This window comes from Phyllopteryx taeniolatus, chromosome 19, assembly GCF_024500385.1.
Source record: "Phyllopteryx taeniolatus isolate TA_2022b chromosome 19, UOR_Ptae_1.2, whole genome shotgun sequence".
Classification (NCBI taxonomy): domain Eukaryota; kingdom Metazoa; phylum Chordata; class Actinopteri; order Syngnathiformes; family Syngnathidae; genus Phyllopteryx; species Phyllopteryx taeniolatus.
Window position 1 is genome coordinate 9,794,962 of NC_084520.1, and position 13,122 is coordinate 9,808,083.

The window sequence follows — 13,122 nt, forward strand, 5'->3', positions numbered from 1 at the left end:
GTTGTCTGTTACTTTGCAAGAATACAGTCCTGAGGTGCTCTTTGTAAAAAAAGTTGCAAGAGTAGTTGGAAAAGTAGCAAGGCTTGCAACATTGACTCTTTCTTTTGTACACTAGCTTTTCTTTGTTCACAGCCATGTTGTTAGTGTAAGCAGTGCACATCAGTGGGGATGCGCTTTAAACTACAGAAGCTTCTAAAAACCTGATTAAACAAACTATCTGTATACATCTGCCTAGTAAAAAATATCAAAATATCAATATATAATAGAGGTTTCATTTATTTCTTCCATTGCATCCTTTCTTACGTCACATGTTCATTACATTTTCCTTTTTTCCAACACTGGTACCCCTTTGCACTCGCATCAAGAAAAAGAAAAATCCTAAAGACAGTGAAAAAGCAACAGACCATGGAAGTCAAAGCTCCTGTTGGAAACAAGATTTTGTAAAGAGACAAATTCCAATAAATGCTTGCTCAGCACAAAGCACCAAGTGTCGCTGCCGTCAGGCCAGGACATTCTGATGTTGGAATAAGTGACGTTCTCTTCTGGCTTCCCTTAAAGGATGACGGCCGTGCACTCATCCGGATTATTTCAGTGTGCTCTTTCATGCCCACTTCCTGGTAGGTTATTCATAGAAATAAAAAAAGGAAATGGCTCATCAGCAGGAGAGTTGAAAAGCGCCGACCGCTCAGTGCCAAAATTCTCCAGATGATCACGCCCCCTCAAGTCACCATCTCAGTGGGCCTGTAGCTAGCGTGAGCTCGCTACTCATGCGGACAGAAAAAATTAAAAATGTAAAAAACTTCACATGGAAGACTTCTATTTAAATCCAACTACTTGAGATGGCAACCACTGATTTTGACCTTGAGTATGTGTCAAGATCCAGCTCAGGTCGGCTTGCTGCCACCACGCCAACAAATGCAAACAGCTGCTGAGCGTATGCGAAGGGGAGTCATCCGAGACGGTGTATTGGACTGTAATTGATGAGCCTTTAGGGTCGTGCACCGATCATATTGCTTAATCCAAGATTTCATACATGTTACCGTGAAGGATAACATAACGGTGAAGCAACTAGCCACATGAGCTAGCCGAATGGACAGACTCGAGTAGGGGTCCGCAATTAAAAGTTATAGAAGTCAAGTCAAAATGTACTGCATGCTTTACAATTATTATAATTTTTAGCAACTTTTCTGACAGCTGACTTTTTTTTTTCTAGTTACTTTAATTCCAGCAAAGAAATGGAGAACATGAGCGGAATCATTTTCAGTTTCCCCACTTTCAAATTGTTAACACCTTTTTTTCTTCAATCTTTTCTTGTTTTAACACATTGTGTGATTACCCGTACTTTCTCTTCTCATGGCTTGTTTGCCCACTTGCTCTTCTCTCAAATCGGCTCTGAACCAGCCATTTGATTGGCTGTGTGTAATCTATTTTAGTGTGATTTGTAAAAACAAACTTGGAGTTGCACCAAGTTGTTATCTGGGCCTTAGATAAGCAATATGCTTTCTGTTCTATTGAGGGTGACTTCCCTTCGTATGACATATCTTCAAAATCAACTTCAGCATTATTATTATTATTTTTTTTTATTTTTTTTGTGAAGCTATGTTGAGAAAAAATTAAGTGATGCTGTTGTACTCTAATTTGAAGGCATTTTTTTTAACCAGATTTTCTAGAGGTGATATCACACAAAAGCGTACCCCAAGAGGGCAATTTTATTCCTACACAAAAAGCTCAATTTCTCCAGAACCCATCATCCGGTTTTCAAAATTCTTGCTGCGTTCTACTCGGGTTGAAGTGGCCGTTACAACCAGATATTGCATTTTGATAGATTGTCATTTTGGGGAAATCTTGTTACGTTGCTACTTCACGTACTTGTAAACCTTCTGCCTAGGTGCTGAACCTCTTCCTGGCGCTGCTGCTCAGCTCATTCAGCGGTGATAACCTATCGACGGTGGAGGACGACGGCGAGCTGAACAACCTCCAAATCGCCGTCGGGAGAATCACGCGAGGCATTGACTGGCTCAAGACGGCCGTCGCCGAAATGCCTCAGAGGATAGTCGACAATAAACCCAAGGCGACCGAGGACGCCAACGCGGAGGCGTTTGAGATGAACGACTTGGACCCTGGTGGAGATGTCAGAAAGGCAGACGGGATCGCAAACTGTTTGTCACCGGGACGTGCTTCGGGGGCCATTTTGGATGGAGAGCTTGCTCTTAGTGTCCCCATCGCTCAGGGAGAGTCAGACTTTGAAGACCCAGACGATGACGACCACGACTACGACTCCAATGTCTCCACTTGTGGAAATAGCCTTCATGATGGTGTAAGATTGACATAATCACTAATTGTGAGGCAGACGTGCTCACCGCTACTTTACCGTGCTTCCTCCAAAGACAACGTCATTAAAGCAACAACTCAGATTATATTATTTTTTCATCCACCATTTAGCATACAGTAAATAACACCAATTTTCCTCTGGCGTCAATAAAAGCTATAGAATTTTCAAATGGAATGTAGCAAGTAGTCTTCCAATCATAAATGTTGTGTTGTGTAGACTCCACCCCAGAGGAAAGAAAATAGGTTTCCAGGCCTCTTGAACGTACTACCTTCCCTAAAGTGGGTCTTCTTTCGGCCTGGAAAAATAAATCAAAGGAACTAAATTTTGGGTAGACACACAAGGTTCCTCAGAAAGTTTTCTGCGGTCAAAAGCTCATATTCTAGACTTAATTTTTTACTTAAGTTTTGATTTTATTTATTTTTTATTTTTTTCTCAGGAAAGCCTAGAAGACGAGATAGGTCTTTTAAGAGAAGTCAAAGTGAGTGCCTCTCTTGAAAAATAAAAGATGTCGTCTCTTGTGCACTTTTAAGCAGCATGTCTCTGCTGTGCCCAAGCAGCTAATGGGTGTGGCAAGCGATGATGGCGACGTGTCGCTGTGCAGCACGGCGGACTATCAGCCGCCAGATCCTGAACCAGTGGAAGAGGAGGAGGAAGAGCCGGAGCCAGTGGAGCCAGAAGCTTGCTTCACTGACAGTATGAATATATAGCATGTACAGTCCACCCACACTCTATTGCAGATTTTTGTGTGGAGCATATCTACTCTGTCGTGGAAATCCTCACTGTATCGTGGACATCATGAGTTTATAGCATCTTATTTTAATGGGTTTTTACAGCTTTTTACGTTAATATAAATAAAACAAATGAGTGGAAAATATAAATATTGATTAAAATGAAGTAAAAAAGCTGAAAATAATTGGCTTTTAAGCAGTCCTGCAGGATTTTCATCCTTTTGGGTTCTGATTGGCTGCAAGTATGGATAGAACCTATCCATACTGTACATTCAATTGTGTTCAGTTATGTTTGCTATGTGTTTAAAAGTTTTAGTGCATTTAAATGTGTTTAAAATGTGGGATGGGTAGAAACTTTAAAAAAATTATATCGTCTCTATATCCCAGATTTTCACCAATGGCGGATGCGTCTGGAACATATCCCCTGTGATACACAGGGGTTCAATGTATATAGAAGCAACATGGCGATTTCTGGTATCTAACCCATGCTCTTTGTCGATCAGACTGCGTGCGGCGCTGGCCTTGTCTCACCGAAGATGTGGGCACGATCGGAGGCAAGCGATGGTGGAATCTGCGCAGGACCTGCTTCGCCATCGTGGAGCATGACTGGTTTGAAACCTTCATCATTTTCATGATCCTGCTGAGCAGCGGCGCTCTGGTGAGTGATCAGAACCCGTCCGAACGGGACTTTGCGGGACATATCCATGTCGTCTTGTCCTTCGGCAGGCTTTTGAAGACATTTACATCGAGCGGCGGCGAATCATCAAAATTATCCTGGAGTATGCTGATAAAGTTTTCACCTTCATCTTTGTGATGGAGATGGTTCTGAAATGGACAGCGTACGGCTTCAAGACCTACTTCACCAATGCCTGGTGCTGGCTGGACTTTTTCATTGTTGATGTAAGTTCTCCGATGTTCCAATGAGTTTGTCGCGGGGTACAAACAGTCTGCTTTCTCTGCAGATTTCTCTGATTAGTTTGGTGGCCAACTGGTTGGGTTACTCCGACCTGGGGCCCATCAAATCCCTCCGAACTCTGAGGGCGCTGAGGCCTTTACGTGCCCTCTCCAGATTTGAAGGCATGAGGGTAAGTGGTGCACATATGCAGCCATGCTCGAGATTGGCATGTTTGGTTGTAGGAGTTTTACCCAAATTTGTGTGAAAATGTGAAGTTCAGATGGTCACCATATGTAACGTCTTATCAGGCCAACCACCAGTGCGCCTCCACAAGCCTCAATTTAGCCAGGATCCGAGGATTAACTCTGCATGTGTGTTTTGCTTTTTTGCAACTTTTTTTTTTCCTGAAAGTGTTGCTGAAAGGACAAGAAGAATGAATGACGAGATATAGATTAAGAATGTGAGAATGAAAAAGAAACTGTGAGGAGAATACAAATATCAGTAAAATTAAAGGAGAAAGAGAGAATGTGAGAAGCACAAGATGTGAGGAGAAGAACGTAAGAATGAATAAAAGAGAAGAATTTGAGAAAGTGAAGAAGAATGTGAGGAAAAGAATAGATGATGACACTAAGTGGTATACAAATTTGTTGGATGGAAGAAGAATGTCAGGAGAATGTGAGAGAAATGTGGGGTGTGAGAATGAGAGTAGAGTATGAAAAGGAGAAAGTGAGAGGAAAAGGGAGATTATGAGGAGACAAATGTAAGAAGGTGAGAACAAAATTGGAAGGTGGAGACAAAGAATGTAAGGAGACGTATGCGAGAAGGAAAAGAGTGTGAGAAATAGAATGTGAGGAGAAGTAGTTCGCCAAGATGGAGCACCAAGTGTGCTTGTCATTTATAATCAATAGGTTTATGAAGGACATTTTTACCATTGTTTTAATTAACTTACAATGATATGTATATTACTCTTATGGTCTCACAAATCACAACAGGAAGCTAAGCGGCTATCCAAAATGTTATTTGTCAGTATGATTCAGTACACTTCAACTGTGTTGTCTTTACTGAGCTTAATGGCTGTTTTGATGCGTGTGATGTTTCTCCTAGCTTGCATGTTTTACCCCGCGTGGGAGCACAGCCCGGTAAGTGATAAGATGTCAATCGTCGTGCATAGCCTTGATGACAGATTCTCACGCCCAGACTTCATTTTTGACCTCACCAGGTGGTGGTGAACGCGCTGGTCGGTGCCATCCCGTCCATTTTCAACGTGCTCCTAGTGTGTCTCATCTTCTGGCTCATCTTCAGCATCATGGGCGTCACCATGTTCGCCGGCAAATTCTACCGCTGCATCAACACCACCTCGGCGGAGCGCTTTCCCGCTGCCGAAATCAACAACCGCAGCGAGTGCCTGGCCCTGCAGGAGGCCACGGGGGAGGCCCGCTGGGTTAATGTCAAGGTCAACTACGACAATGTGGGGAAGGGCTACTTGTCGCTGCTCCAAGTGGTACGTGGAGCTCATCTTTCCAGTTGAGTCCCCTTCTGGAATGTTCTGTGTTTTAAAAGAAAAAAAACATTTCTGCTAAATTTGCAGGCAACCTTTAAAGGCTGGATGGACATTATGTATGCTGCTGTTGACTCAAGAGAGGTAAGTACAGTGAGCCCTCGCTATTCACAGTTGTTAGGGACCAAGCACCCACACGAATAGTAAAACATTGTCAGTAATGGTCACCCCCCTCCCCCCCCCCCCAAAAAAAAAAAAAAAAAAACATTTATAAGTGCGGCGGCACGGTGGGCGACTGGTTAGAGCGTCAGCCTCACAGTTCTGAGGACCCGGGTTCAATCCCCGGCCCCGCCTGTGTGGAGTTTGCATGTTCTCCCCATGCCTGCGTGGGTTTTCTCCGGGCACTCCGGTTTCCTCCCACATCCAAACATGCATTAATTGCAGACTCTAAAATTGCCCGTAGGTGTGAATGTGAGTGCGGATGGTTGTTTGTTTGTATGCGTCCTGCGATTGGCTGTCAACCAGTTCAGGGTGTCCCCTGCCTCCTGCCCGATGACAGCTGGGATAGGCTCCAGCACGCCCGTGACCCTAGTGAGATGAAGCGGCTCAGAAAATGGATGGATGGATGGATTTATAAGAGCCTTTAGTAATAGTTTAAACCATGAATATACCATAAACTACAGTATAATTCCAAAACACTTAAATATAATTTCAAAGTCACCTTACAACATTACCCTTAAAAATACATTGCTGACAGACATTTGATTTGTGAAAGTACAGAAGAAGTGCAAGGACGCTTGCATGTATATCGCCACTTCGCAACCCTTAAAAATACCAATTACTACTTTCATGTTAGCCATTCTATTATGATTTTTACACAGTGGCACATTCTCTCATTTTTCTTCTCACTGCCACTCCTTTTTAAAATACATCCCCTGCTTTTTAGCATATTTTTTAAGTGATTTTTTTTTTCCAGGAGAACACTAAAAACGCAGGTCGTCCCGACCAGCCACCACCTTTTAATAGGTTGTTTGTTTGTATGTGTTTAAAGCAGAAGTTTTTTTATGGGGTCTCTATATTGCTTATTTTCACTTCTGGCGGGTGGGTCTGTAACGTATTCCCTGCTATAAATGCGGGGTTCACTGTATGTCCAAATTCATCCCACTCGTGCTATTTGTTGATGTTTCTCAGGTGGAGGAGCAGCCATCGTACGAGATCAACCTGTACATGTACATCTACTTTGTCATCTTCATCATCTTCGGCTCCTTCTTCACGCTCAACCTCTTCATCGGCGTCATCATTGACAACTTCAACCAGCAAAAGAAAAAGATGAGAGTTCACGCATGACCATTAAACATATTTGCGTCTTGAAATGTGACAGATAGTAGTAGTACTAGTAGTAATAATAATAATAATGGCATTTTCTGCTGCACTTGGGAGATAAGGACATCTTCATGACGGAAGAGCAGAAGAAGTACTATGAAGCCATGAAGAAACTTGGTTCCAAGAAACCGCAGAAGCCAATTCCACGTCCCACCGTATGTTCTCTTTTTATTATTGATCTGATTTTAGACTTTAATGATGACATGGAAAAAGTGACTTTAATAGATTACATACACACATATCTCTGGAGTACAATTGTGACATTAAGTAAGCATAGCTGCAGTGTTGTTGGATACACAGTTTAGCGTTCACTTTTGATTACTGACGCATACCATAATTTCTCTTGTATAATGCGCACGCATGTATAATATGCACCCCTAAAGTTGACTTCAAAATTCTGTAAAAGCCTTCTACCTATGTATAATGCATTTTTACAATGCATGATTTTGCTTCTATCCATATGATCAAAACATGAAGTATTATCTGTATTTTCTTAGTTTTTTCAAAGAATTATTCTGAAGTTAAGCACTTCATTTGAACACGTAATTATTTTTATTTACTTGCTCATATTTTGAAATTCACAGCCCTACTTGTATTTAGTAAATGAGAAAACACACAGTTGTGCTCATGTTTGATTACCCAGGCAGAATTTGTAAGATGGGTGCAATTCTTTAAAGAAAACATGAAAGGCCTGGCAAAACACATTTAGTTTTATTTTAATGGGATTCAAATTAAACTGTCAAGCATTTCAGAAAAGCATTTTCATCAAACAAAACACAACCAGAAAGAAATTAATGATTGTTGTCATCAGTTGTATTAAAAAAAAATATATATATATTTGACAAATTCTGCCAAGGGTATGTAAACTTATGAGCACAACTATAAATATTGTACCTATATGCAGTCATACGTACCCCTGTCATATTGAATGAAAATGTAGGCTACACATTTTTCATAGCCTCTAGGTGACGCTGGCATATTAGAATGGAAGTGTACACCTTTCTCATAACCCCTAGGTGGCGGTGGCATATTGAAATTAACGTGTACCGCTTTTTCATAACATCTTGACGGTGGCATATATTTATAAAATGGGAATGTTTTTTTCATTTTCCCCTATACTTATGTATAATGCGCACCATTGTTTTTTGACATGTTTTGGTGGGGAAATGCGCATTATACGCGATAAATTACGGTAAATGCACTACATAACATTTAATGATATCAGTCACAAGCATAAGCAAGCAAAAACTGTTTGATTAAGACAGGGCTGTATTTAGAGGGTGGCAAATGTACTCTAATTCTTGTTCCTTGGGATACTTTGAAACATTTTATGAAGACATTTGGGAACTGTTTTAATTTGTGTAAAGATATACTGATATGTCTCCTTTAAATAATGATTCAGTGACAGTGTTGTATGTCGACGAGTTGAAGACCTCAGCTCTGCACGTGTGGCATGATGACATCATCTGGTGTCAACAAGCTAAATTGACCCTTTTGGATTTGTGTTTCACCTTGCCCATTGCAGAACTTCCTCCAGGGCCTGGTGTTTGACCTCATTAGTCAGCAGTTCTTTGACATATTCATCATGGTGCTCATCTGCCTCAACATGGTGACCATGATGGTGGAGACGGACAACCAGAGCCCTGAGAAGGAGGAGTTCCTCTTCAAAGTCAACCTGGCCTTCATTGCGGTCTTCACCAGCGAGTGCGTACTGAAGCTCTTTGCTTTGCGCCAGTACTTCTTCACCAACGGTTGGAACATATTCGACTTTATCGTCGTCATCGTCTCCATCGCTGGTGAGTGACCACAACAAAGTCAACATACAAGGGTCCGCAAACATCTGTTGTAAGAATTAATTACTGGAAGAAGGTGCGGTGTTACTCTTTCGCGACATGCAGTTTGACGACTCTTGGCTGACAGCAGAGCCTGCGTGTAGGTGCTGATTGTGTTTGTGTTTTACTGTTCTCTCGGCATTCAATAAACAGCTGAAATGTGTATCGCAGGCTGTGGCTCTATTCCCACTTATGAGTGCATTACAGTAAGTATACTGTAAAAACTCATTAAAAAAACAATCGCCGTAAACTGCATATTTCCGTGATATTTCCAAAACAGACAAGTAGATACGTATGTTCCACAAAAAATCAGCTATTTGGCAGGGCCGTGGTAGGTGACCAGCAATATAGTGAGGAAATTACTGTATATCATATCATTATCTCTCACCTCTAAAAATTAATATTGCATTGTGTCGTATAGTTATCTCTAATTTATGGTATCGATTGGGGCTGGTACAAATTATTGTAACGCAATGCTTCACCCCCGACAAAATATCCTTATCAAGGTATATTGTATTATCTGAGACGATACGGTAAGAATTTTGCCCCGGAGAAAATATGCATAGGACTCTGTCATTCATGAAAGTAGCAGTGTCACAAAAAATGACAATCTGTCAAAATGCAAAGTCTAGTTGGAATGGCCACTTCAAACTGAATACAATGCACCAAGTATTTTAAAAATCAGATGATAGGTTTCAGAGAAATTGAGTTTTTGGTGTGGGGGGGATCGGTGACAAAGTGCAGCCTTGGCGGAGTCCCACCCTCACCGGGAACGAGTCAGACTTACTGCCGGATATGCGGCCGTACAGGGACCAAACAGCCCGTATCAGGGGGTTCGGTACCCCATACTCCCAAAGCACCCCCCACAGGACTCCCCGAGGGACACGGTCGAACGCCTTCTCCAAGTCCACAAAACACATGTAGACTAGTTGGGCGAACTCCTATGCACCCTCGAGGACCCTGCCGAGGGTGTAGAGCTGGTCCACTGTTCCACGGCCAGGACAAAAACCACACTGCTCCTCCTGGATCTGATTTTCGACTTCCCGACGGACCCTTCTCTCCAGCAACCCTCAATAGACCTTACCAGGGAGGCTGAGGAGTGTGATCCCCCTGTAGTTGGAACACAGCCTCCGGTCCCCCTTCTTTAAAAGGGGGACCACCACCCCAGTCTCCCAATCCACCAATCACCGATTCTGTTCATAACTTTTATGGACAGAATACAAACAGCCAAAATGAGTTTCCTCCGCAGGGTGTCCGGGCTCTCCCTTAGAGATGGGTGAGAAGCTCGGTCATCCGGGGTGATCTCAGAATAGAGCCGCTGCTCCTCCACATCGAGAGGAGCCAGATGAGGTGGCTGGGGCATCTGATTCGGATGTCTCCCGGACGCCTCCCCAATGAGGTGTTCTGGGCACATCCCACCGGGAGGAGACCCCCGGGGACGCTGAAGTGGCTGGGGAGAGGGAAGTCTGGGCGTCCCTGCTAAAGCTACTGCACCCGTGACCCGACCTCGGATAAGTGATAGAAAATGGATGGATGAATGGGTGTAGGGGAAAAAAAATCATTTTGGGGAACATTTTTGTGTTCTATCAGCTATAGAAAATCTGGTCAAAAAATCACTTTAAATTACAGTTAAACAGTATATATAACTTGAGGAGATATGATGAGAAATAATCATCTGTTTCATCTGCTTCTCTGGGAACCACTTCTATCATTCGCTGACAGGTTTCAGTTAAAAATATCTACCAATAGATCATACGGTCCGAAATTTCAAGGGGTTCTCTTGTCGACGCATCAAAATTACAATGTCATTTCAAACAGTGTTTCTTGCCCTAAAACCTCGACTTGAGTAGCACGAATGGAACATTTTTTCATCAGAGGTGTCGTGTGGGCAGGAGTATAGGTCATGTACTTTAGTAATCAATTGTTTTCCCATCAAAGAGCTCATTCAACGTTTTTTTTAGCAAATTCCACTAAGATAGCAGCCACTTGCCACGTTGCTAATGAAAGTCCTTCACTTGCAGGCACAATGCTGTCGGACCTGATCGAGAAGTACTTTGTGTCACCGACCCTCTTCCGCGTGATCCGTCTGGCCAGGATTGGTCGCATCCTGCGTCTCATTAAAGGAGCTAAAGGCATCCGGACACTCCTCTTCGCCCTGATGATGTCGCTCCCCGCCCTCTTCAACATCGGCCTGTTGCTCTTCCTCATAATGTTCATCTTCTCCATCTTCGCCATGTCCAACTTCGCCTATGTCAAGAAAGAGGCGGGCATCGATGACATCTTCAACTTCGAGACGTTTGGCGGGAGCATCATTTGCCTCTTCCAGATCACCACGTCGGCCGGCTGGGATGGGCTCCTGCTTCCGATGCTCAACAGGGAGCCCCCCGACTGCGATCCCGACTTCGAGAACCCCGGCACAGACGTGAGGGGGAACTGCGGCAGTCCGGGCATGGGCATGATGTTCTTCAGCAGCTACATCATCATCTCCTTCCTGGTGGTAGTCAACATGTACATCGCCATCATCCTGGAGAACTTTAACGTGGCGCAGGAGGAGAGCAGCGATGCGCTGTGCGAGGAGGACTTTGAGATGTTCAACGAGACATGGGAGAAGTTTGACACGGATGGAACCATGTTCATTGAGTACACCCGCCTCTCAGACTTTTGTGACACGCTGCAGGAGCCACTGAGGGTTGCCAAGCCCAACCGCCTTCGCCTGATCCATATGGACCTACCGCTGGTCATCGGCGACCGCATCCACTGCCTGGACGTCTTGATGGCCGTCACGGAGATGGTCCTGGGAGACACGCTGGAAATGGCGGCCATGCGGGAGAGTATCAAGACCAAATTCCTCCAGAGCAACCCCACCTCGGACTCCTTCGCGCCCATAACCACCACCGTACGCCACAAGGAGGAGAATTGGGCCACCACCGTCATCCAGCGGGCCTACCGTAGCCACCTGCTGCGGCGCGGCCTCCGCCATGCAGCCTTCCTGTACCGCTCCAAGAGGGGAGCTTCCCAGGACCCGGTGGAGAGGGAGGGACTGATTGTGTGCAAAATGGGAGCTCTATATGGCAGCCTCGCTGACCTCCCCGAGGAGAAGGCATCGCCAGAAACCCGACCTGGTCCTGTTGCTCCTGGGTCGAGTGTCATAGCAGTACCTGTGGAAATCACGAATGAGGTGGTACTACATTCTGCCCCCGAGCCAGATCGAGCCCTCGGCAACTTTCAAGAACACCTCAGGGAGTCGCTTGTGTAACCAAAACAGTTTCGTGTACTATTTTTGCCCCGTAGGATCTCCAGTTGCACTTGTTTTTTCAACTGCATTTTGTTGCCATTTTTACCATGAAGATTTAGATCCTTCTTTAAAACTCGAACAAATGTTTTGAGGAATGCAAGAAAGCTTGCTAGTAGTCTTGGAGTTCTCCAGAGAAGTCTTAAGATGACATTTGGGAGTCTCAGCATCAATTGCTTTTAACTTGGTCTTGACTTAAAACATCATAGGCTCTTTTACACAGAGATCCTGCAAAACAGCAGCATCAGACACAATTGCTTTCAACACAACATGGCGCAAGAAGTGAGTGTCTGGTGTTAAACATCACATTTCTGTCCATTATGTGACTTATTTTTTGCAAGCTGTCATTAACCTAAAGTTTTGCAGAGAGATTCCGCAAAATTGCTGTAAAGTGCTGTAACAGCTGATCCAGTGTTTATCAGCTTGTGCCTGTTATACAGAACCCAGCAAACTGGAATGTTACAGTGACACAGCATCACATGGTGTGACATATAAAGTATTTGTCTGACAGCAACAATTGTTTTAAACCAAAAAGAATTATTCATCATGTGTATTTATTATTTTTGCTATGATGTTATTAACTTAAAAGTCTGTGTAGATTCTCAGTCATCCAGGTTATGATGATCTCCAAAAGTGTAATCGAGGCAACTAGACTCTTCTTGATTGTTGAACAGGTTTCACCTTTAATCCAAAAGCTTTTTCAATTCTATATCTTTAGGTGTGAAGTCCTACGATTTACATCTCTGGTGGGTTTCTCCCCTGTTGGTGGTCACATTGGTAGTTGTTGTTGTTGCCAGGTGTAGCTGGTGAATGACCGTTTTGCATAACAACCTGCCTGATTTCAAAATGTGTTGTTAGTGGCCACTTTTCCAATGGAATGAGCTGATTGTTGGGGGATAGATGTCAGCACATTTTAAGCAGACAACACATAGACATACTCTGTTTAAAAAAAAAAAAAAAAAAAAGCCTTTCTAGATTGACTTCGATGGCTTCTCTCACACCTTTTTCAAATCTGCTGTCTTCTCTGTCCAGAATCTGGACATTATTGTCCTCAAAGGAATGACTCTTCTTTTTGAGATGGAAATCAATTGCTGAGTTTGGATCGGAAGAGGCTGCCCTCCTATATTGTGTCATGCGTTTGTGTAGGGGATGCTTAGCTCTC

General features: G+C 43.5%; 1 protein-coding gene across 1 annotated transcript in view; it reads left to right on the forward strand.

The window, feature by feature from the left end:
* scn4aa (sodium channel, voltage-gated, type IV, alpha, a) overlaps nucleotides 1-12,502 on the forward strand; it is a 30,595-nt gene extending 18,093 nt beyond the window's left edge. The window contains exons 16-27 of the mRNA XM_061757100.1: nucleotides 1,889-2,317; nucleotides 2,769-2,810; nucleotides 2,890-3,025; nucleotides 3,564-3,718; nucleotides 3,787-3,960; nucleotides 4,023-4,145; nucleotides 5,175-5,456; nucleotides 5,544-5,597; nucleotides 6,645-6,782; nucleotides 6,887-6,991; nucleotides 8,362-8,632; nucleotides 10,690-12,502. Of these exons, the coding sequence (XP_061613084.1) occupies nucleotides 1,889-2,317; nucleotides 2,769-2,810; nucleotides 2,890-3,025; nucleotides 3,564-3,718; nucleotides 3,787-3,960; nucleotides 4,023-4,145; nucleotides 5,175-5,456; nucleotides 5,544-5,597; nucleotides 6,645-6,782; nucleotides 6,887-6,991; nucleotides 8,362-8,632; nucleotides 10,690-11,924 (3,144 nt within the window). The 3' untranslated portion in view covers nucleotides 11,925-12,502. The remainder of the gene's footprint in view (nucleotides 1-1,888; nucleotides 2,318-2,768; nucleotides 2,811-2,889; nucleotides 3,026-3,563; nucleotides 3,719-3,786; nucleotides 3,961-4,022; nucleotides 4,146-5,174; nucleotides 5,457-5,543; nucleotides 5,598-6,644; nucleotides 6,783-6,886; nucleotides 6,992-8,361; nucleotides 8,633-10,689) is intronic.
* Nucleotides 12,503-13,122: the final 620 nt, after the last annotated feature.